Source organism: Aptenodytes forsteri, unplaced genomic scaffold, assembly GCF_000699145.1.
Source record: "Aptenodytes forsteri isolate BGI_AS27 unplaced genomic scaffold, ASM69914v1 Scaffold408, whole genome shotgun sequence".
Taxonomy (NCBI): domain Eukaryota; kingdom Metazoa; phylum Chordata; class Aves; order Sphenisciformes; family Spheniscidae; genus Aptenodytes; species Aptenodytes forsteri.
In genome coordinates, this window is record NW_008796048.1 from 883669 (window position 1) to 907959 (window position 24291).

A 24291-nucleotide genomic window follows, 5' to 3' on the forward strand; every position below is an offset into this window, starting at 1 on the left:
TATCAACCAAGACATTTATGTAGCTATTATTTTAGCTCTAAGAAAATGTGAAATTAAATGAGGTAAACTAACCTTAGGTAATGGATACAAACATAAAACCATTGTTTGAAACGTGAACTTCAGAAATAATAATGCCACTTAAGCTTAAGTGCAGTATTCCTTACAGGATCTAAATGGTGTAACAGTTTACCTGTCCAAAACTTGAACTGGTCTACCCCTTATCTGTCAGATTTGGGAACAGCCAAGATATCTATCTAGAGGACAAACCCAAAAGCACTATTTTCACAGCCTGAATGCTTTACCAGCCATATGCTCCAAAGTTTCTTTTCGAATTTGACTTCCACTTTGGAGAAAGAAAAGAAAGTCATTAACGTTTATACATACAACATTATGGAGATAAGATAAATTTTTCATTTTAACTTTCAGGAAAAAAAACGTTAACTTTTCAGATGCACTTTATGTTTTTTCTTGAACGTTTAGAGTGACCATTGGTAAATTACTATGATAGCAATTCTATATTCACTTATTTTCTTATTAATACAACATTCCAGTTTTTGCAACTGGCACTTCAATAACTGTTTTTGCTTATTAAATATTTTGAATTGAGATACTCTTTAATGAATCAGAATAAAAAAGTGGTTAGAAAATAGAAGATTCACTTTTTAATCGTAACTGTAACTAGCCATAACTTCCATTAAAACTGACATACAGCGTAATAAAAAGTACATTGACTACAAGTTACAGATGTTGCAGCAATGCTGTAACTTTCACTAGATTAAAGTTTCAGTCTTCTACAGCTTCGTTTTTCCTCTTTTAATAATATTCACATTTAAATGAAATCTGCCATATTCATCTTTGAGTTCATCTTTTAACTATATCTCATATAGGCAACTATACAACACCATTAAAACAATAACAACTGCAGAACTTCCTTATTTTCCCTTCACCTGCAGTATTCAAAACCACATCACAGCCTAACGAGAAATGGAAGTAATTGAAAAACCACACTTCTTTCAGTGCTGGAAATTGAATATAATTGAACAACTAGTTCTACAGGTGTTTCAAGTTTAAAGGATGCTCTGTCTTACAGGTGTGGCCTCACTACTGCAGAAGCGTAAAAATTACATACAACCAGCATTTGTCATCCTATCTATAATCTGACACTAATACCAATACAATCAGACAGAGTCTCTATTCTGTTCCATTATAGGCAAATGTGATGAAACCAATTCCTCCCAAAATACACAGGAACAGATTTCTGGATCTTCAAACAAAAAAACATGAGTTGCATTTATTTCCTCTGTCATAAATTTCCAGTATTGCCTTGCCATTTTCCATTAGCATGGAAAAAACAAATAGTTTAAATCACAATTAACCTACCTAATTGGCTTCATCCTGAACGATAGCTATTTACATACAAGTTTCATCATGAAGCCTTAAATCAGGTAATTCCCATTGTCTTAGTTAGTAAGTACAGAAAGTAAGAAAAAAATTATTTACTAGCATATACTATGTAATGTCTCCCAGAACATTAAAACTCTTATATTTCAAGAGTGCCATATATAAGAAACTACTATATAGAAACTAGATGCTGTTGTACTTCATTTTAGCAGTCTATTAATATTTTTTCAATGAATTGCATTATGAAAAAGTAACAACTAATATTCTAATTTCTGAGACTAACCTATTCAAATCACCATAGCTGGTTCCAGCTTGACATTGCTTCTAAACCACAAGTTATCAACTCACAATACTAATGTTTTGTGAAAATATATTACACACTCCCATCTCTCCTATTCTCATATGAAAACATAATCCCAAATCACCATATCATAATACTCTGCACAGGAACCATTTGTGATACCATCATCAGGGATTGCAGCATCAGATAAGAAAAAAGCAACAGACTAATCCTAGCAAGGATTTTATTTTCCTGCAAATATTCTTTTCTACAAAACACACTTTAGAAATGCCCAAACTATATTCTCCCCACTTTTTCTTTTTTTCTCCCCAAACTTCTCCAGAAAGCATTAGATGTTCTTCCACTTCACAGTACTTGTAATGGTGCTTCTGTGAAAAGCCCAAGTGTCAGCATGTTACTGAACTGGAGTTCTTTCTTCTTTTTTAAAAAGACGACAGTAAAGAAAAAAAGACTACTTGTCCTTTGTACTGTCTTTATACAAAACTTCATCTTTTATCAGTGCACGTAAATATGGCTCTTGGAAAATATACCACTGAACAGCTTATAACAGGTAGATAAACGTCTTCCATTTTTTACCTTCCAGACTGTCTCATTTAGAATTTTACATTTTTGTATCGTGAAAAAGTGGTGGAAAAAATATTCTTGTTAAAGCTACATAAAACTATACTGCAAAACCAACTGTTCTTGGTAGCTCGTAGAAGTTCCTAAGAAATTAGATAAGTGGTCTCCTATTTCTACCCCTTTATATATCCACCATCAACTCAGAGCATGTCTAGGAACTGTGAGGAAAACCTTGGGTCATTTTAAGAAAACATCTAAATGCCAAATCAGGTAAATAATTCTGACATTTCCTAAATTCTGTAGGGGTTTTTGTGTGTGTGTGTGTGTGTGTGTGTGTGTTTTAAATACAAACTCCTATTAAATCTCATTTCCTAAAAAGAAATTAAAAAATTACAAAGCAACGCATTACCAATTTTTCCAACAGCCCAATAGTACTAGAGCTTAAGAGGTAGAAAGCAATCATCCCAGACAAGGGTCATGAGCTCTTAGTATCACAAGATGAGTTAGGGAAGATAGAAGCCAACTTCCTCCTCCCCCTCATCAAAAGATGGGAAACTTCCGCTGTATTTGTTCAGTTTCCTGTGTTCAAAAAGGAAAAGGGGAAACCGGCACAATTTCAAAAATTTCAGAACAGGAAGGTCTTCAGAAAAACCAAACTGTTTGTTCCCCATCACCACTACTCCTGAGTTCCAAAAAGAACTTGTGTATCATCCTGGCTACAGCATATGTTACTCCTTGCTCTTTTGACAGTGGCATAGGTGCCATTCATGTTTAGTTATCATTCTGACATGCTGTCAAATTAACCTAAAGAATGCAAATAAAGGATAGAGAAAGGGAAAGACAATTTTCACTACCTAAAATGCAGACAAATCAGAATGTTACAATGGGATGAAGGGAAGGCGCTTCTCTAACTATAGGGCCTTGACTTTGCCAAATTGCAGTAGTCTGCTACAGCCAAAAGTAGTTCTGGAAATAAAAAAAAGTCTGAAATTACCATAATGGAAGAGGTAAGTAAGGAACTGCTAGCAGCTTTTCTACTAGGTTAAATGTAAGACAACTTACCTCTGTCCACAACCATAAATAATTAAAGCAAAAACCCAGAACAAGAATCCTTATCCTTTTAATTTTGAGTAATTATACAAATTGTCCCTCAAATAAGTGCTTCTGACATTTTTGGAACAAAGGAAAACTATTCTTGGTTAAAATAGATTATTTTAACTGTAGATAAATGAATTGTTCCAAATTTTCCCAGAGTTTAAGGGTTTTCTTTAAAAGCCAATGAGAATATTTTCCCTCCAACCCATATTACAAAGAACATCACAGTAAGAGCCACTCTTACCAAAATTGTACTACCATAAAATTCTATTATGCTAACCATAATCTGCAAATAATAATAAATTTAAATATACAATTCACTTCAGAGATGTTTTTATTATTGCAACACAATGCGTATCTTTAAAATATTTTTACTTTCTACAAATATTATTTGAACTGAAAAGTACATGTTGTAAAATCTTATTACATATTTAATGTTTTCTTGTAAATGCATATTCAGAACTATTTCTTTACCAGAATTAAATCTTTTTTATATAGTGTATATTCGGTATGTAGAGTAGTTCTCAAATGTACAATAGCAACGTAACAACATGCTGGATTAATCAAATTACTACTAGGTAGATTTATTAGACCACACACCTTACATTAAATGCAACACACTGAAAACTTCTTCTGAAACCAGGGAACTCTGGTACCATTCACTGTCCCACTCAGAGAACATCCCTAATTTAAAAATCTATGAGAAGTAGCATTATTCACCTGCTTGAGACAAAGGCAAACGCACACACTACTAGTCTTTAAGTGACAGGTAAAACATCACTACATAGAAGCTTAATTATAATTCCTCCCTACTCTTCCATACAAGTGATATGCAGACATCATCAGCTTTATACTAGCTATAAATTTGACACTTCTACTGTCCTTATGGTGTCTGATTAAAAGGTAAAAGTACTAAAGTAACCTCTTCACTATTTCTGCAGGAAGGCAACTGATTCATTGTGTTCATGAGCAACATATAGTATTAAAATCAGGCCAACAGTTAGAGTGAGCCACTCAACTACAGGTAAAGTAACTTACTTATTTTTGAGATCACTATGTAAGGTAAAGCCTAAAACTGATTGATCTTAATGTTGTAGTAAATCAATCATTTTTAGAATGGTAAAAGAAAAGTAGATTTGCTTACCTTTTTGTATGTATAAGAGTACTGCTTACTCCAGTGCTGAAATAAGGGACTAAATACATGAAGACTAGTACCTCTAGGAAAAGCTTACAAACAGGTAAAAAAAACCTACGTAATCAGGGCGGCCTCAAACATACATAAAAATGCAGAAGCAAGAGATTGAGAAGGACAAGCTTGAGGAAGGTTAGAGGATTTGGTGATAACCGTATCACTGATTAATCAGGACATTAGCATTTAGGTTTTATCTACACAAAAATACAACTACTACTGTGAACAAAGGAAGTTCCTAATTATAGTCTAAACTTCCAAAACACTTTAACATAAGGAGACAGGAGATATTAAAACTTCCTATTCCAAGCTGAGAAACTGCTCCTTTGTGAGAAAAGTTTCTTGGATCCATACTTCTAAGATAGAGGCTCACAGACACAAAACACCTAGCGACAGCTAGCCCACAGTGAAGTTCTTCCATTGCTAAAGTAGTCTTCCACTGCCATAATTTCCTTTTCAGTAAAGAACTTTAAAAAAAAAAACTTTAATTAAATCAAATTTCTTAGGAATGAAATATTACACTTGCTATACAACTGCAAAACACAACTCCAACAATCCATTGTTAAGTCAACAAACATTTGTTATAAATAACATTTTGTTAAATTGAAAACAAGCCCACAACCTTCAGGGTGAGATCTACAGTACATGAAAATAAACATCCTTTCAACCAAACACCTTTTGTAAGGTGTTCTTACCAAAAATTCTTGCCAACCATAGGGAAGGTCAATTTCACACACTGCATTGCATTACTGAATATGAATATGTAGTATTTTCTAAGATTAAGAAACATCTGTTTTACCATAAGAGTCAGAAACAGTTGTGGTAGCAGTTCTCAAACTTTTAGTTAGGTAACTGTATCAGTTCAGACTCAGGACTGTTTCTCCATCGATAACCTCCCAATTACAGGTCAAAGTATATGCAACTGGAAATGGAATATAGTGCGACTCCACCCATAGACTGCATTTCAACCTTGATTATTAATAAAAGAAGGGTGCTACAGAGAATATCCCAAGAGGCAGTTGACAGCCAAGAACCAGTTTTAAAGTTCTGAAGCACTAATATAGTACATAAAAAGTGGTGGAAGATCAACCACTTGCTCAAAAAGATGCCACTTGCTCAATAACGTGTTATTGAGAAAAAGCATACCTATTTTTTTTAGACAAAGGTTAAGAGGGAAAAATCAGTCCTACAGATGATCTCATTTCACACTTAGATCAACATTTATTTCTCTCTCTTTTGTTTGTTTGTTTATGTTGGAGTCTGTATCTTCTTTGACTCCTCAATTAACATCCACATTAACATTTGAACATGAGTGCACAGAAAGATGCATGAAGATTGAGACATAAAGGGGAAAAAAGGTAAGGCAACAATGTCAGTCACACCCAGCAAGTAAGTACTGTTGTTCGTTGGCATGATCTTGCAGAAACATACTTCCATGGGATTTCCTTCTTCTAAGGGAAGATGTTCTTGCCTTGTGTAGCAGGAGCTGGATTATTGCCAGGCACCACAGTTGTGGTCTCTGAACTGATCAGCACTTAAAATTTAAGAGAGGTCCACAACAGCAATACGTTACACTTAAAAGTAAAAAGAATGAACAGAAACTCTAACTGGTACATTCTCTGACACACTTTTTTGTTTTTTTAAATACCATTTGAATGGTTTTAAAAAAAAAAACAAACACCAAAAACCAACTTGGTTATAAGGAAATAAATAAAAAACATTACATAAACAATGCCTCAAATATCCTACTAGATGGCTCCTGGAATTTAACATCTTTTTAGGCATTTCAGTTCCCACTGTAAGAGGTATCAACCTATCAAGGATTTGAGCCTTGGCAGAATCTAATTTGTTTTCAAATGCCTCTCCATTCCCTCTCTGACAAAAGGCCCAAATCTGTACTAAGGATTGTCTTGTTCCCTTACTGATTGTATGTTCCAAAATTTCCTAACCATGAAGCACTTTCTTACACTCTATTTTCAACGTTAACTGTCAATTTTATATTGCTCATAATCAGCCATACATCTCCTGTGTCATTATTATTAACTCCATGCTATTTGTGCTCTTTTCACCAAATATCCTCATGGCACTATAATAATTTTATTTGATTATGTGTCTTGATTACACAAGAATTTCTCATGGTCAAGGGAAATGTTTTCAAACATAATACAGTCTCTTCTGCATTCACTCTACTCCACAAATCTACCTGTCTCAACAATTGTAACTTTTGGTATCATCCTTTGATGAACTCTGCCATTTTACTTTCCATACTACATTAATATGTCTACTGTTGCCTCCTTGATCATCAATGCATAATATTCCCTCAATTATGCTTTTTGCATACGAAATCTATATACACATAAACATTCTACATGACAACCTGTGACTACGAAAGCTCTCCTGTTCTAGGACCACTCCTGGCAAAACGTCCCTATTTGGCTTTCTTTAAAGTACCACAAAAATAACAACCTCTTTCATCATCTTGTACTTTCATTTTAAAACTCACTAAGATCCTCTGATGTTTCTGTCTCTTCCTCATTTAGTATCCACATACATACTACTCTGAGACCTTCTGAAGTTTTTACTAATTTGATCATTCTCATTAAATTGCTGTTCCATTTTAAGCACTAGCCAAAAGCCCTATTTATCTCCATCTGTAAATAACTTCCAAGAAGACAACACAACTGTTAAGCCCTGAAAATTACCTAAGTGACAAGATTTGATCTACTGTAGTAAAAACTAGTTGGGGGGGAGGGAGGGGGAGATATCAAGAATGAATACTTGCCTAAATGTGTGGAGTCTTTTCCTCTATATTCTCTGTGTTGTTCTTCCTGCTTAGTCTATAATGGGACTTCCCTGGGTATGTGTGACAATCTTCACAAATTTAAAAGGTTGGCAAACAAAAAACCCCACTCTTTTCAGAAAATTAACCATAAGGTAATATGAATAACTTATCGAACTTGATCTATTAAAAATAAACAAATAAATAAACCAACAACAGAACTAGGCAATTCAAGACTACAATCTGCTAGCTCGTCTCTCTGCAGCTAATGTAGTCAGTGGAACCCTGACGCAGGTCTCCATGAAAGCAGATCTCTACAGTAAAAAAAAAACAAAACAAACACCAAAAAAACCCCCAAAACAAGCCCTCACCATCACTAAAATCCTAAAAGCAGAGCTCATATCACTACTGGGGGCCAACACCAGCAGCACAGCAGCCACTCAAGTGGACAGCACGACTGTCTGCTTGAAAAAGGATACCACAAGCTGCTATGTAAGATAACAGCAATAATTTCTGATGTACATAGGCAAGAAAGAATGATGACCTATGCTCTTTTTCCACCCTCCTCTATGCACTGAGGCAGGGCAAGAGGTAGAGAAAGGAGATATGTACCCATTTTAAATACTGTGTTGGTTTTATTCTCTGGAGACATCAGTGTGGCTGACAACTCAAAAGAGTGGCAATAAGCACTACTGCTAAACACAAAGTTACATTATCTTTTAGTAAAAAAAAAAAAAAAAAAAAAAAATAAAATTATTTATAGCAAAAATCATTCCAATCACAGCAGAAACAGAAACTGTGTAGCTGTATGATAGTATCTGTGTAACATGGTAGAAAATGCAGAGTTGCATGAAAAATATAGTTTGCCCACATCTTTGACTAATTCACCTGCCCTCTGCCCACTAACTGTTTTGATCAGAACAACTTACATTCCATAACTTGGAGCAGTTTTAAACAACAGCCATTTTATACACTCTGCTTAGAGCAGGCTGCATTTAAAAGTTCTCCTTCCAAACTACACAAGCCTAAGGCCCAGGACAAGCAACAGTTTCACATCACATATGATCAAGAACTGTCAAAAAGAAACAGTACTTAGCACCTACTTCCACCCGTAAGAGCCAAACTTGGTCTCTAAATCTTTGTGTTTGTAGGTATAAAAAAATTTTCTTAGAATTTTTGAAAGTTTGCTCCATTAAATCTTTTCCTCTCTTGCTGAAAATTCATTCTTAACATATATGTAATATTAGACGTGGGACAGAAAGTCCACGCAACCTAGCCCAAACTTAAGCTGACATCCAGTCTTGTATATGCTATATATATACATGTATAATAAAATTTATGCATTTCTTATATAATCAACATACAGAATATTCATAAACATTACTAATTTTCTCAAAGTGACAACAGCATTTGAAGAAACCCTTACTGTTCCACAACTGTAACCTTCTTAGCTTTCTTAAGTGCAGCAATGCCCATGAAGAAATATTTTCCAAGATGAGATCTTTCTCCCTGCAAGCTCTTTAAGGAAGAGATAAAATCCTTTATTTGATTATATGCAATTTACAGAATATTCATAAACATTACTAATTTTCTCAAAGTGACAACAGCATTTGAAGAAACCCTTACTGTTCCACAACTGTAACCTTCTTAGCTTTCTTAAGTGCAGCAATGCCCATGAAGAAATATTTTCCAAGATGAGATCTTTCTCCCTGCAAGCTCTTTAAGGAAGAGATAAAATCCTTTATTTGATTATATGCAATTTTATGCCTTTATGATACTTTAATCTAAGTATAAAAGTAACAGTAATTGTGATGATGACAGATTTTTTAAACCAAAATGAAAATGGTAAATTCAGTGTTAATGAAAAATATAAACTAACAGAACAGAAATTAATTCTGTTCATGCAGCACTGGTAGGGCAAGCAAAGATGCAGAAGAACCATTAGAAGGTCTGTACCAGTAAATCAGAACCTCACTGTAGAAAGCAGATGGTGCAACTCAAGTCAGAGACCACTCAGCATTTTACAAATAATGACAACCTTCACTGAGTAGCGACCCAGCATCTGGGCCCCAAGTCAGTTAATATTCAGTGACCAATTTAAATGAGGGAGTTGGCCATTAAAGACTAACTTATCAGCATTTGATTATATAACCCCTCCTTTTCCTTCTACAGTATCTACCCCATCCACCCTTCCAAACGGTGTTCTCTCCACCAACATTCCCACATTCCTGCCTCCTCACCCAATGCATGAATGCACCCAGCTCACTCTATATTCACATTCCTTTCCTTTGCAATTCTACCTACGCTCAAATGGTCTTCTCTCCCCCTCTCATTAAAATACCTCCAAACACCTTGTCTTCCCTCTTCTTTGGCCTACAGGTGACTGAGAAGCAGCCTGTGTTATTTGGCCCAAGTGGAGGCATAGTTAGCATGTGCCTCCCAGCTGGGTAGCTGACTACTCGGAGTACGAGCGTCTTCTGCCACACCAGCAACTTAGCAGTACACGTGCACCTTAGAGCCTCCAAACTGCACAGCTGGATCAACTGGCTGCCTGGTCAGGAGATGTGCATCTTCCCGATGAGCAGCTGCCAAGTCAAAAAATATATGAAGTCTCTGAAGCCACAAACCATGGCAAACACATACCATCTTAACAAAAAAAGCCTTGAGGAAAAAGATACAGCCCTGAGAGTCACTTCCACCTGGTGGCCTTCTACAGCAGAATCCTGTACAATGCACCCTTTAAAGTTTCATCTAGTAAGGCAATCAGATCAACAATCCTGTACATTTATATTGCTGCTGTATGTTATATGGTATGTGAACAATCGTATTTGATTGATTATGTTATAGTTATTTATATATAATATATATATTATATATATGTATATAAAATAACTATGATTTATGTTGTGGCTACTTCACTATAACTTTCCATCATTATTTCCACAATATAAAAAAGGTTTTTAATCGTATTTATTTTGATGTTGTGAGTGCTCAAGTCAGCAATACTACAGATCACACTATACCAGTGAAATTATAATAAAAATGAGTAAAATCTTTAATAAGTTTCCGAAAACAAGAAATAATGGTAACAGCTTTTTGTTTTCCTTACTTAGCTAGATCACCAGGCAGCCCCCTCCCCCCCCAAAAAAAAGCAAGCTTAAATTAATTTACTCATATGAAAAACAAACCCTGTTGCTTTCATAAACTCTTTCAAAAGAAAACAACCACCAAACCTTGAGTCTGCAACTTTTGCTTACATGCAAAGATCTCCTGAGGACAACTAAAGAAACAAACACTCTGTTTACACCTATTTCAGTATCTTAAGTTTTGAATATATCTTTATGGACTTAACTTTTTTAGTTTCTTTCCTTGACAAAGCAGGCACAATTTGCGTTAATATACATGGTCCACATCTTACACATCTGACCTTTACCAGCATACTGAAGGACTGAGACAGGATGCCACCGATTTCAGCCCAGCTCTGAAGAGGGATGGGATTCTCCCTAAGCAGATTTAGAGAGAATTCCACATGGGCAAAAGTCTACAAACACAGCAGACCTACAGAAGCACCAAGTCACCATAAAACAAACAGAGTATTTTTGGTTTCTACCATGCACATAAATTTATGGACAATCATCATTTTAAACTGCATCGCACACAAATACCCATACACAAATATATCAGTACATTTAGGGAAGCTAGGTGTTTGTTCACAGTTACATGCAGAACAGTAGAATATTTTTAAGTCACCTTTTTCTTTGATCTTACTTAAGAAGCACTTGCTTCAACAGCTGGACTAACTGTTTAAAATACAATTAAACTGCTTATTAGGAGAATGAAAGCTACTACAGAAAAATGGTATTTGCGTACTGGTAATATAAAAATCTAAGTAGAAAAAAAATCTTGTATTCATCTGTGTGACAAAAAACCTTTCTAGGAATGTAACTGTATTTCAGTAATAACAGCATATTGACTATAGGACATACTAATGAAACAATACTGAATGTGATGAAGTCATTGTCACCAAGTATTGTATTTTGATTTTCTAACCTTTTACACTTTTACTATGACTCCATATGCATTGACTAACGTAACATCTTCCTAATAAATAACTTCATGTTATATAAACAGAGAAGCATGTGGCGTTAAACAGGATAACAAGTTTAGCTAAGTCTGAAGGAAATAAAGTATTTCGAAGCATTTGAAAAAAAAATGCTTACTAAAGGTATTCCAAGCTGTACGGTAGTTAAGGCCCTGTATATTCTTCAAATCCAATTAAACACAGTAATTCACTACAGGGGTCAGCCTTTGCACATAATTGTGCTCAGAAACAAAATTTTCACTAAAAAAAAAAATTTATTTCTATACCTTAGAGTTACAAAAATCACCTTGAAAGAACAAGCAAAATGCACACCAATGCTGCAATGCCTGACTGGGTCTGCAGAGTACCTGAAAGCACATTTTTCAGGTGTGTGAAATACCCTTTAGATATTCCTCTGGATCCTGTGAATTCTGCATGGCCACAGCTGCAGATTTTTTTTTTTTTTTCAGGTACCATGGAATCTATTATCATTTTGCTGTAAAATTCAGTATTTTACTGTTGCTAGGCACCTGACATTTAGTGCTTTGTCCTCTTGCCCTTTTACCTGCATATACCTTTTCTTTCCTTCAATTTTCTTTACAATTAGGAATTCATTTGATTACAGTAAATATTCCATGTGCAGTCAATGGGCAGACACCAAGGGGTCAAGGAACAGAAGATGAATTCCAGCTTGTAGTCAAAGATTGAGAAGATGATGATTAGCAGAGAACGAGACACAAAAAAACCTGTGAGCTAGGCAGCCAGGGTAAGCAGTATTGCAACAGTGAATCCCCCTCAGCCCACAAGCGAAGGAAAGAATTTCTGAATTGGCCCACATGGGTAACACCATGGAAGCCAAGATAGCGGGGAAAGGATGCCCAGAAAACACACTCAAAACCTCCTTAGAAATAACTATCATTGAGATTAATCAATTACCACGGTGAACGATGAGTCAGAACTATGTGTATATATATGAGGGGAAAAAGGTATCTCACAGTGATACAACAGATTAATACCGCCATGGAATTTATTCCCATTTACCACACAGAGCACAAGGCTCTATTATGAAGAATATTCTCTAGAGACAAAGTTAAGGTTGAGCATTCATACTTAAATGAGGTCATTCCTGATTTTTTCAGGTATTTACTGTGCAACCATAGCATTATATGAACATATACTGTTGGAAATGTGAATTTTCCTAGGTTTTCATAGATGGTACTGGGGAGAGAAAAGTGTCCAAGAAACAGCTCTGTAATCTCCAGTGTTTCAAAGCTCTACTATCCTCCCCAAAATTACAGAGGACATATGTGAATTCTGTAACATGGCACTGTTTACCTGCCATTGCCTGGATTCTACATAATTTATTCGAGGTCACTATAACCCAGATACTCCTGAGCAAAATAACCATGTAAGGGAAGAACTGTTCCTAAGTTTATTTCCACAAGTTTTCTTTTAATACAAATATACTTTTTAAAAAAAACAAACTAAACCCCTCACACAGTTCTACACCTATCCTATGCCATAATTATTGTTAACATTCTCAGAACATGCTAGATTTACCCCCAAAGTAAACTATTTTCATTTAGCTTAATTAAGCCCCTGGGCTGTATCCCAAATGAAGTTACCCCAACACATTATGTCCCAGTAATACACGTTGTTATAGCACTTCTCCAAAGAACTGTAACAGAGCTACTCAAAGTTAGTCATATGATTTCGTGATTTACAGAGCTGAGAATCTCTACACGTGGATTATCATGGAAGCATAGCAACCTTTGTACTGGGAGGCAGAGGCCAACCAGCAGACGTCACAGCACGTAACAATGGAGAAATGCATGCAGCCATAAGTGTGACCCATCTAAAGTTCAGCAAACAAACATATGAAAAGTCCAGCAAACATTGTGAGAGAAAAGGTCTCTCTGAATCAGAATGATTGCCTTACTTTACAGGATTTTATGTATTTTAGGCAGCTATGGATTGACAAGTAACACTGTAAATTATTCTAAAAGACTACTAATCGGAACAGTTGCTCCTCCCACACCAATAAAAAAGGAAAATAGTATGAACACAGTTCACTCTTGCAGACAAACATGCTCCAGTGCATCATTCAGCAGAACTCCACTCTATTATAATAGTATGCAATCCCTCTTGCAGCATAGCTGGCTTGCTACAATTTATCTGGAGTTAAAATAATGCATGCACATTCAGTTTAAAGATAGGAAAAAAAAGTAGAGAACTCAGTGTCACTACCTTGTTGCCGAAAATCCAATTCGGGTCTGCTTAGACTTGAACTTGTTGCTCCAAGGAGACTGTATTTTAGATCTGATACCTAGCGCGCTAATCTAGTACCTCAGGCAAAGCCTAAGCTCACTATTCTGGGTACCATCTTGCTGTTTTATTATCCTTCCTTAAGATAAGCTTCTTTCTTTCAACCGTTCCAATATTTCTCTGCCTAGGTATCCCAAGTTTATTTATTCCCTAAGGAATAAAGATTGTTCTTCCTCTCATCTATGCTATATTTTCTGCTTCTCAACACTGCAGAGGGCAAACAAGCTTATGAATAGTTTTATTTTCCTCATATATTCCTAATTTATATTCATTTTCAAATATTTAAGATATGACATAGAAGCATGAAGAGACACAATCCCTGCATTAAAGAGCTTACAGTCTCACACTTCTCTGTGAGATAGGTAAACAAACATCAGTATACCTACCTTATAAATATGAATAAAAAGATGGCAAATGATTTAACTAAGGCCATGGAATAAATATGTATCTCACTGATAACCAGAAACAAGATCATGTGATGGGATCTCTGGCCTATACCCAATTCCCTCTGTGAACTATGTATCTTCTAATAATGTGGACTGGTACTACAGTTACTCCAAGTAGTCCCATTTAAACTGCAAGACACCACTCTGACACTCTGAACAAGCATTTTAAAACAAAACACAGCAAAACAAAACACAAACAATCCATTCTCGTAATCTGTTACATACTTAGTTTTCAGTTTTCCAATTCACAGAACATAACATTATCCTGTTTTATTTTTCAAACAGTGCTTCCTCAGCTATTGATTAAAGAGGAATTTTAAGATAGTAGTAGATCATAGTAGCCCCCTTTTATGGATGGTTTAACTAACGCTCAGGAAGAAGAAACTTGCCTGTCAGAACTGGGTTCTAGCATTATAAAAAAACCAGGCTTTACTGTATTTGGATTTCATTCCTATTTGACATGCACTCTCCGAGTAACAGTCTGAACCTCTGTGTACCTCTAGTACCTCACCTGTAAAACTTAACAAATTATACTTCTCTATTTCATTACTGGAGAAAGTGGGGAAGGGGTTAGGAAAGACAAAAAGAGTATGGAAGTCTTATCTATTGAGGTTTAACTGCAAATAAACAAAGTAATTAAAGCCTATTAGCTCTAAAATAAAAAAAAAAGTCTGAAACTCCTTTTCTTAGCCCAGGCTTATTCCACTTCACAAGGAAAGAAGCAATACCCTCGCATTCCATATGCATTCTTAATCTTGTTGTAATATGCTTACCGTTTATTCAAACCTAAGACGTTACCACAGCTATGAATAATTTTAAAGCATAAATTAATTTTGATACTGTTTCAGTTGAAGATTAGAAAATGGTCTTAACATGTAAACTTTCCACCAATTATTATAAGATTCAGTAGGTCCTAAAAGACACCACAGTTACTCTAGTGTTGCCAGAAACTTGCTCTTTGTAGGTTATTAGTTCTGACATCTGTCTAGATAAGCTTTCAAGTTAAACAATCAAAATTCTGTATTAAAACTGAAGAACAACATTCACCCCTCCCCAAATAAACCAATATATTTCAGCTTAGCAGCAGTGATTTAGGTAATTTCTAACAAAAAGCTTGCAGAAAAATAATCAGGAAGAGAAAATATGTTAACATTCATCACACTAATTTTTCACTACATTTTTCAGCAGTAAAGAGTTTACCCTCTGAAGGAAAAGCTCAGAAACTTTGATAGAGGCCAAACTCATCTGCACAGTGACTAGTATCACAACATAACTCTAAGAAAGAGCAATTTTAAGGTAGCTATGTTTCCTTTCACCTGCTGCTTGCTCTCCTCAGAAGAGGCCTAATGCAAATTCTGTATTATAAAAGTTCTGTTTTCTTTTGAGCAGATTCCCAGCAACTCTGACAAGACAACATCCATCCAAATAAATAACTTCTATTGAGAGACATTCTAAGATTTTAACAACCAACATACTTAATTCCCCTAAATAAAGCTTTATAGCATGAACAGTAACTAGTCTTGATTGTGAATGTTGACTGTATGATTACAGTACAACTAAAACAATATTACCCCTCCAACTATGTAAAATATTCGCTTCAGACTGAAAAGCAAGGCCTCAGACGTCTGACTGAAACACGCATTACAATTCTTATCTTGGGGGGGGCAAATAATTTTAAAAAGAAATCATAAAAATGCCATCCATGTATTTGTTTCCTGTCTTGCCAATGACTGCAGGATCTGTGACAAAATTACGCGCAACAGATTCTGCAGGTGAAGTCTGCAGCGTTGCAATAGAAGTCTGTAGCTATGCAAGATGAAAGCCTTCATTACAGTGTTATTCAAGGATGGACAGAACCTGTAAGGTCATCTGGTCCATTCCTCTGCCAGTCCTGGCTCATTACCTATTGCACATGTATTAGTGTATGTATATGTACATACATACATATGTATTAGACCAGGCTAGTTCTGAATGACCCATGGTGTGGGTTTCCCCCCTACTCTGCTTGGCATACTATTCAGAAGGTATACAGGTATATCTTGGGGTTTTTTGTGCTGCTATCTGCTCTGAATTTTCCCCCTTGGTTTCATCTCAACTTACATGTTAACAAAACCTCCCTTGGTTTTCTCAACTTACATGTTAACACAGCCTCTTATTTTATTTAAAATTATCTCCCTTTTAAGTATTTAGGCCCTTCAAAATGCTTGTAAGATACCATTTCCCCTTCTCACTCAAAATGTTCATTTAGCCAAGTAAAACATTTATTTCTCAAATCTTTTTTTAAATCAGTTAGTCTCTTCAGCCTTCTTAACATTTTGTTGCTCTTCTCTAAGCTTCTGTTAAGTTGCCCCACCTGTTGCAAAGGCTCTGAAAGTAAAACAGTACTCCAAATACAGTCATACAATCTCATACAAAAACTCATCTCCCACTTGTTCAATGCCTCTGTGGATGCAACCTAAACTCGTTCTGATTTTTACAAAGTCTATATATCATATTGCAAATTGGGGCCTGCTCTTCCTGTCAGAAGCATGCACAAATCCCTTTCATATGAAAGGGAGTTGGGTGCACACAACTGACAGGATTATCAGGCCCATGGTATCACTCCTATCCCTTTTTCAGCAATACTGCTTTCCAGGTTATTCCCTCACAATGAATACCTGTTTTGGATTACTGTCCCTCAACTGTTTTAGCTTGCATTTTCCAAACTAAATCTCATTTGTATTTTCCAACAATGTGCTTAATTTCTTCAGATAACCTTTTCTTTTCTGCCCTGACTTGTGTTTAACTCTTCCCATTACCACTGTCCGCTAATGTCGCAAGTGTACTATTCACCTTCTTGTAAAGTTAATCAATCCAGACACTAAATATGCCTAAAAAGCCTAAACTTGTATTAATACGTGCATATATAAGCACTGATGTTACTCTTTTAGCACCTAAAACTGCTGTGACTCACCAAATCTATTCTTTATACTTTGTTCTATTTTTGTTTATGGTCCTTCAACCAATTTTTCATTCAGATGACTATCCATATACATAAATAATTTGTTATGAGAGATTGAGATGTATTTGAATTTTAGAAAATATGTAAAATATTACTACAGCTACAACTTTCTCTTCCATCGACTGGGGCCTTGAACCTGCAATCAGATCTGGCAAGCAAGCCAGTCCTGTACTTCTCCATACTCACTGATCTGTGTGCAGATGCTGTTGCAGTATCAGATCCTAATTTTAAACACTGAGCAAGAATAACAAAGAAAACTCTTCTGAAGTAATTTTGCTTGGAAAATTCTAGGCTGCTTATTATTGTTTCCCTAACATTTCTTTCATTATTTTACTAGGAACGGAATCCCTTAAATTTATCTAGTTCTTCAGCTTATGCTCCCCCTCCCCCTTTTTTTTTTTTTTTAAAGAAATCAGTACTATTATTCAATTTCTTAGTGGCATCTTGAAGATCAAATGACTTATAAATATCTTCAAATCTTTCAAGAACCCCCTCTATTTGCTGTCAATAACTATTTCATATGGTCCTGATTTTTAACTGCTCACACTTTTTCATCCTACTATATACGGAATTTCAGGAAATTCAGCATAATGACTTGTTTTTATAATAACTTTATGCAACTTCTCATTTATGAACTGACCTCTCTCCTCTCTACTTCACTTCCCCTTACGTCCCCAATATTTACAACAGCAAATTCTTATTCACCTTTAACTAGTATTTACTAATTTCTGCTGCCTTTACCAGAAGCTTACAATTCACACCTGCTTCCCACCTTTCAGAAATTCTCTGCAGAACTGAAACTTAAACTTATTTTACCTTACACTTAGTCCTTTCACATAATTTCTCTTAATGCAGATAAATACCTTTTAAAAGCAAACTGATTTTTAATTTGGTTAGACATACTTCATTTGCACATTTAGTTTACAAGGTCTCTCACTCCCCAAGAATAGATGAAGACCCACAACAGAAATAAATGTATCACTTACGCTCACATGAAAACCAATAGAACCTTATACTAACCCATGAGGTCACATCAGCCCAATTCTTTGTAGGATTGTAACCTGATCAACCATTAACATAAAAACCAGGCTATATTTCATGTTAACTTTCTTTTCACCTACTGTATGTTTACCAACTGACAAAAACGTAAAAGCATGCCACATTACTGATGTTTACATTTATTACCCCATGTTAAAATATTTTCATTAACATTATAAAATAATCTTTGGAGAAGCATTTAGAAAATGTTTTACTAATTCACCTCAGTTGAGATGAAACATCTAATTTGCACTACGTCCAAGGGAATTACACTCTCTGATGCTGTAGAGACTTACAGAACTACATTAACAAGTACAGTCTATCAATGGTTATCGGCACTGTGGCTTTTGACTGCTCACTAAGAACCACAGTGCATAAATTACTTCACCTGTCAGACAGCTCAAAGCAACACAGGCACAAAGTTTGAATGGTTCAGACCTATTATAACTAACTTTTTCCAGTGAAAGAAAAAAGAGGGCAGTGCAAGGGAGAAGGGATAGATAGGATTGTCTATCATGTATTCAAGTGTCACCTATCTTAAAGCCTATCAGAATTATATCAGAAGTTTAAACAATTCACATCTTTAATGAAGTGTAACATACATTCCCAAAGACACCCAGCAAAATTCCACAACAGTCAAAATGAAAAAGTTATCTAAACAAAAAAGACACACCTCACAACTGCCTAGAAAAACCATAACCCGATGACGGTTTTGCAAAACATTCGGTTTGATCAAGCCAACAGGACCACTGACGTCACACAAATAATTCAACTTTCTAAATTATTTACACAGTAATTTTAAGTCAAAATGACAGCATTATTAGAGATAACACAGCAAAATGAGCAAGTGGTCCATGTAGCTTGAGATCTTATCTCAGCGAACATGGTATGCCAGATGTTTCATAGAAAGAAGCAACTTTCGTCACAAACCATCACAAATCCAAACCTGCAAATGTATTCATGTAGGTGCACACCACTGAATCCCTCTGAATTCAACAGGGTCCCATCCGCCATGCAGATCCCTCACTTTACAGGACACACAACATACGATTGGATAAAAATGTATATAAAAGTTGATAGGCCTCAATTTGTTTGGCTTTGTTTGCAAAGTCATTACAATAGTGAGGCCAAGATTATAGTCATACTTGAGACTCAAGAGGAACATTTTTTTTTCCAAGGGTAATTGCTCAGCAGTTCATGAAAATCTAGCCCCATAAGAAACCTCAGGTTATGTTCTTCAACACAGATAAACAAGACCCTTTTTACAAATTTATCATTAAAGCATTTTTTTCTTTTCCTATAACCAAATCCCCCCCCTAAACCTTCTAGGTTAAAGCTAAACAAACATTAACCTAGCAGAGATACATGTGTATATACTGTCTTATTACTGCACATGTAAGGAGGTGAACTCAGCTGGGAAACAGTTCACATCAAACTTAGATTATGTGAGAAGCAACAGTGACTAAAGCAGTAATTTAGAAAAACCAAAAACAAAAAAACCCACCAAAAAACAAAACAACCACTAAAAACCAATCCGTCCCAAAACCAACAACCTTGACAGTTTATTTCAGAATGGCCTAAGTAAATCACAGGAATTATGATAAAACAGACATTTTTAAAGATTCTTCATTTTAACTGCTTATCAACTTTTTTCTAAATTCCAAATAAATAACCTTTATTTGTATGTAATCATTTATATATATTTTCAGCAACTGTATTTTAAACAATGTCAATACCAGCATGCTAATAATAAAAATAACACTTTCGTATGTCTGATTCTAAATTAAAAAGTAGTATCTCATTAAAAATTAAGTCATTAGAAGGCTAAATTAACATTAATTGTGTTAACTGTCAAAGCATGTAAATGCCTTGAAAATACAGATAAAAACACAAATGACATACAACCTTCTACTGCAAAAAGTTAGGCCATTTAAACACTTATAAAATATGGAAATAAAAAGGAAAGGGTAAAAACCAAAAAAACTATCATTTTGCAAATTATATGTAAAATCCAGTCAAGTAATAGACTACATGGTCCAACAGAAAAACTCAAAAAGCAAAAAACTGCTTTCTATGATCCGACAAATCTTCAGCAACACTATCTCAATATTATGTAGTAGAGGAGGAGAAAAGAAAAAAAAAACAAAAACAAAAACAAAAAACCAACCAAACAGAGAAGGACATCCTAAAGTGAGCTTCCCACTTCACTCCTAGGCCTGCTAGCAATCATAAACTTTGCTACAGCTATTAACAATGGTAATTTCTTTTCTTAGTCTGGATCTTAAAGCAATCATATGTCACCACCAAAAAAAGAAAAATTCAGTAACTACAGATATCTGACTAAGGTTTTCCAGACATCATTGTAACTCAATAACTGCTCCACTGTGCTATGAACTCTACAGCTTCAAGCTGGAAGTCAATCTAGGACAACCAATAGAAAGTGCACCTGTACAATTACTGCATTTCCTAATTCAGAAGGCCAAACTAGAGACAGATAAAGCTTGTGTGTACTCAGATCACCAAAACAAAAGTCCAAAAGCCCATACATCTTTTATACAAATTGCACATCTATATTATCATTAATTGCAATGAAAAATATCATTTATACAATTCAGAAACAGGAAATTACATTCCTTAACCAACATACATAAAACTTTATTCTAAATGAAATATAAATATATAGTCTATATACAGCACCTAAAACCACTATACACACAATAATTTTAAAATCTTTCACACAAAGAATAATCACCAAAAGTTAACAAAAAATATTTTTTCTAAAAAAGTCATCTTGGAACTGAACTTTTCTAAAAAAGTCATCTAGTAACTGAACAGTACCACCAATAATTTAAAATATTCAATATGAACTCCATGCTACATTAAAAAATAATCTGATCACAAAAAATAACCTGTATCATTTCAAGGAATGTAATCTTAGTTTTGAAAACTGCAGAAATCTACTATTTTTCAAGTAATAGAAAAAATATTTAGCTCTTTGTATTCTAAAATAAAAAATAATGTATGCTGCTAGTAACTGATAACAATATAATTTATCCAAAGCAGTCTACCTTCCTGCAGATGCATTTTCATTCAATGTCTGACCCCACTGAGCAGTAAACAAGTTTACATATATCAACACATTTCAGTGCTCCAAAAATTAAGCTAAGTTTCTGTAACTACAATAACCTGATCTCTTAATAACAGTCCTTTAGTACTGTCGTTCTAAAACAATCCATAAAAATGGCTCTGACATATATTGTTTATATACTTGGGATCCCTTCAAAGTTTAAGGCTTGCAGATGTAAAATACAAATAAAATAACTACAAAACAGAATTACCTTTAACTGATCACTGCACTAGACCAGTAAGGAATTACAAGTCCTTTCTGCTTTATTTTATAGCATTTTTAAAGAGTAGGGATATTTTTATTATCGCACACACTGAAAACCAAATATAATCCCACACTCAAAAATACTACTGCAACAGCTTGATAGCACTCACCGCAGGTAATACTGTTTTAAAGCGAAGGCAGCGTTAGAACAACTTCTGGGAAAGTTAAACTCCTCTACAATTTCTCCCCACTGATTCTTCTCTGATACCTGTCAAAAACAACACACAGGCCGAGATACACAACGTACACATAAACATGTCGTTGACGGCGAACATCACAAAGAAACACAAGCTGCCATGAAGCAAATAGATAAATATATAAAAAGAAATAAACACAAATGTATATGGGATTTAGGACTATATATTTTACTGACAGTCGGTAGTATTTCCCCTTCGGGAATAATCCCGCTTCTCACCGGTATTTTACTTTATTTATTTTTTAATGCATACATTATTTTTTTCGGGGAGGACGGGGGGGACGGCCGGAGGGTTTGTATTGTTTTGGGGTTTGTTTGTTTTTGTTTTTACTGCCTGGACAATAACCAATCGGGAGTCCCTCTGTCGCCCCCTTTTAAATCCTAACGCGGTCCGTTAAAAACCCAAAGAAGTTTAAAATAATGCAGGGAAGTCTTGGCGGGGGCGCCCCCTGGCCCCTGGCCTCCGGGGCGCGGGGGCGGTCCCGGGGGGCCCCCCCAAGACAGATCCACAGACACAGAGAGGCCTTTCTTTTGAGGCCTACATTTCTGTCCCTAGCCTTGAAGCCTAAAGATGGCTATTTGATTACACACCGTCTTGGGTGCCCCTTTTGTTATTTTTCTCCGGGAAGGGCTCGGAGGGCAGCGCCCGGCCCCCCCCGGCTGCGAGGATCGTTTCCTAGCCCATGCTCCGTGCCGATTATCAGATCCACAGACACAGAGAGGCCTTTCTTTTGAGGCCTACATTTCTGTCCCTAGCCTTGAAGCCTAAAGATGGCTATTTGATTACACACCGTCTTGGGTGCCCCTTTTGTTATTTTTCTCCGGGAAGGGCTCGGAGGGCAGCGCCCGGCCCCCCCCGGCTGCGAGGATCGTTTCCTAGCCCATGCTCCGTGCCGATTATCGATGTTAAACATGCCCGCTAATTTTGAGTTGCACTAAAACTGCACTCAGACTCTCTCCTCTCTGTCTCTCCCTCTGTGAGAGAGAGAGACACACACAGAGCTGCCACCACAAGCGAAAGAAACTGCCTAAGGGGGGCAGGGGCGAGGGGCTCCGGCGGAGGAGGCACGGGCGGGGTGTACGCTGTACCCCCGGATCCCCCTTCATCGCTCCACCGACAAGGCCAAGCCACCAACCTGCCTGCCTGTCTGCTCGCTTCCTTCTTCCACCCCCCACCTTCTCTAACCGGCTTTAAATAGGACGGTTCCCGGCCACCCCGGCTCCCCCCGCCGCCCCCGGGGGTCAGAGGAGACTTTTGGGAAGAGGTTAGTGGGAGGGAAACCCAAATTAAAACTTCCACTCACCTTCCCAAATCCGCCTAAAGTGGTGACTCTGGTGTAGAGAGCGTGAAGATCCAGCTCCTTCCCACCCACCACGGGGATCTTCTTAAAAGGAGACCTGCCAAAGGAGATACACACAAAACACCACAACTTGTCAGCTCTGCCCCCTTTTCTCCCCTCGCTAGGGCTGCCGTGTCCTTCAGGGAAGGGGCTGGAAGTTGGATCTGGTCGGTTTAAAAGCCTCCCCCCCTCCCGTTCCATCTCCCCATTTTCCTCACCCTCTGCTGTGGTGAACCTGCCGCAGCTCGTCCAGGAAAGCGAGTCCCTTTCTCCGCTGGTCTGCGTGGTTTTTACCCGTCGAATTTGCCATTTTTGTATTAAAAAAGGTTCTCGTAAAAAAAAAATCCAATTTAAAAAAAAAAACGGCCGACAACAACAACAACAATCCCCGGCTCCTCCTTGTCTTTAAGAGACCCAGGTGCCCGTGCTCGGCCGGGGATCAGCCATGGAGAGGGGCTTGTTTAAAAAAAAGTTTAAAAGGAATAAGGGAGCCCAGAGAGTGTGGTAATTGCGAGTCCTGTCTCCACACAACACACAGGCAAAGAGACAGGGAGGGAGAGGGGCACCTCTCAGTAATTCCTCCTCCCGCTGCTGCTGCCTCTCTCAGCACCACAAACCCAACCGATCCAGCCTGCACATGAGACTCAACATGGTGCTGCTGGATCACACAATGAATTGGGTTACTGTTGTGGTGGGGTGGGGGGGGAGCCGGAGTGAGGTATTGACAGTGTGTGTGTGTGTTACAGCCGCGCTCCGCCGGGCCTGCGCTGGCGGCGGCCATTTCCGCGGTGCGTTGTGAGGCAGCGGGCCCGGCGGCGGCGGCGGCGGCGGCGGTGGCGGCGGCAGCGGGATTCACTTCTCTTCTCTCTCAGACAAAAAGATCTGAGGCCGCCGTGCTTCTGCCTGGACGAGAGCGCAACACAGCGGACCCCGGAGGCCGGTCCCGGTACTGCAGAAGGCAGCTCTAAAGGCAAAAGCCAGCACAGCCCCAGCAAGCAGTTCCTGGCGGGGAACAATAGGCTCCTCTCGCCGCTAAGGGCTCATCTGCAATGTGCCGCAAACTTCACACAAAGCCGGGCGGAAAGAGGCGAGGGAGAAGGAGAAGAGGGGAGGAAAAAAACGGCTACTACCGGTTGTTCCGGGGCTA

At 37.0% G+C, this 24291-nt stretch overlaps 1 protein-coding gene across 1 annotated transcript in view; it reads right to left on the reverse strand.

The window, feature by feature from the left end:
* Positions 1 to 23475, reverse strand: part of ARID2 (AT-rich interaction domain 2) — a 113037-nt gene extending 89562 nt beyond the window's left edge. Inside the window, exons 1-3 of the mRNA XM_009286208.2 lie at positions 23363 to 23475; positions 23109 to 23202; positions 21719 to 21816 (exon numbers count right to left, since the gene is read on the reverse strand). Coding sequence (XP_009284483.1) covers positions 21719 to 21816; positions 23109 to 23202; positions 23363 to 23454 — 284 coding nt within the window. The 5' untranslated portion in view covers positions 23455 to 23475. The remainder of the gene's footprint in view (positions 1 to 21718; positions 21817 to 23108; positions 23203 to 23362) is intronic.
* Between the last annotated feature and the right edge of the window lie 816 nt (positions 23476 to 24291).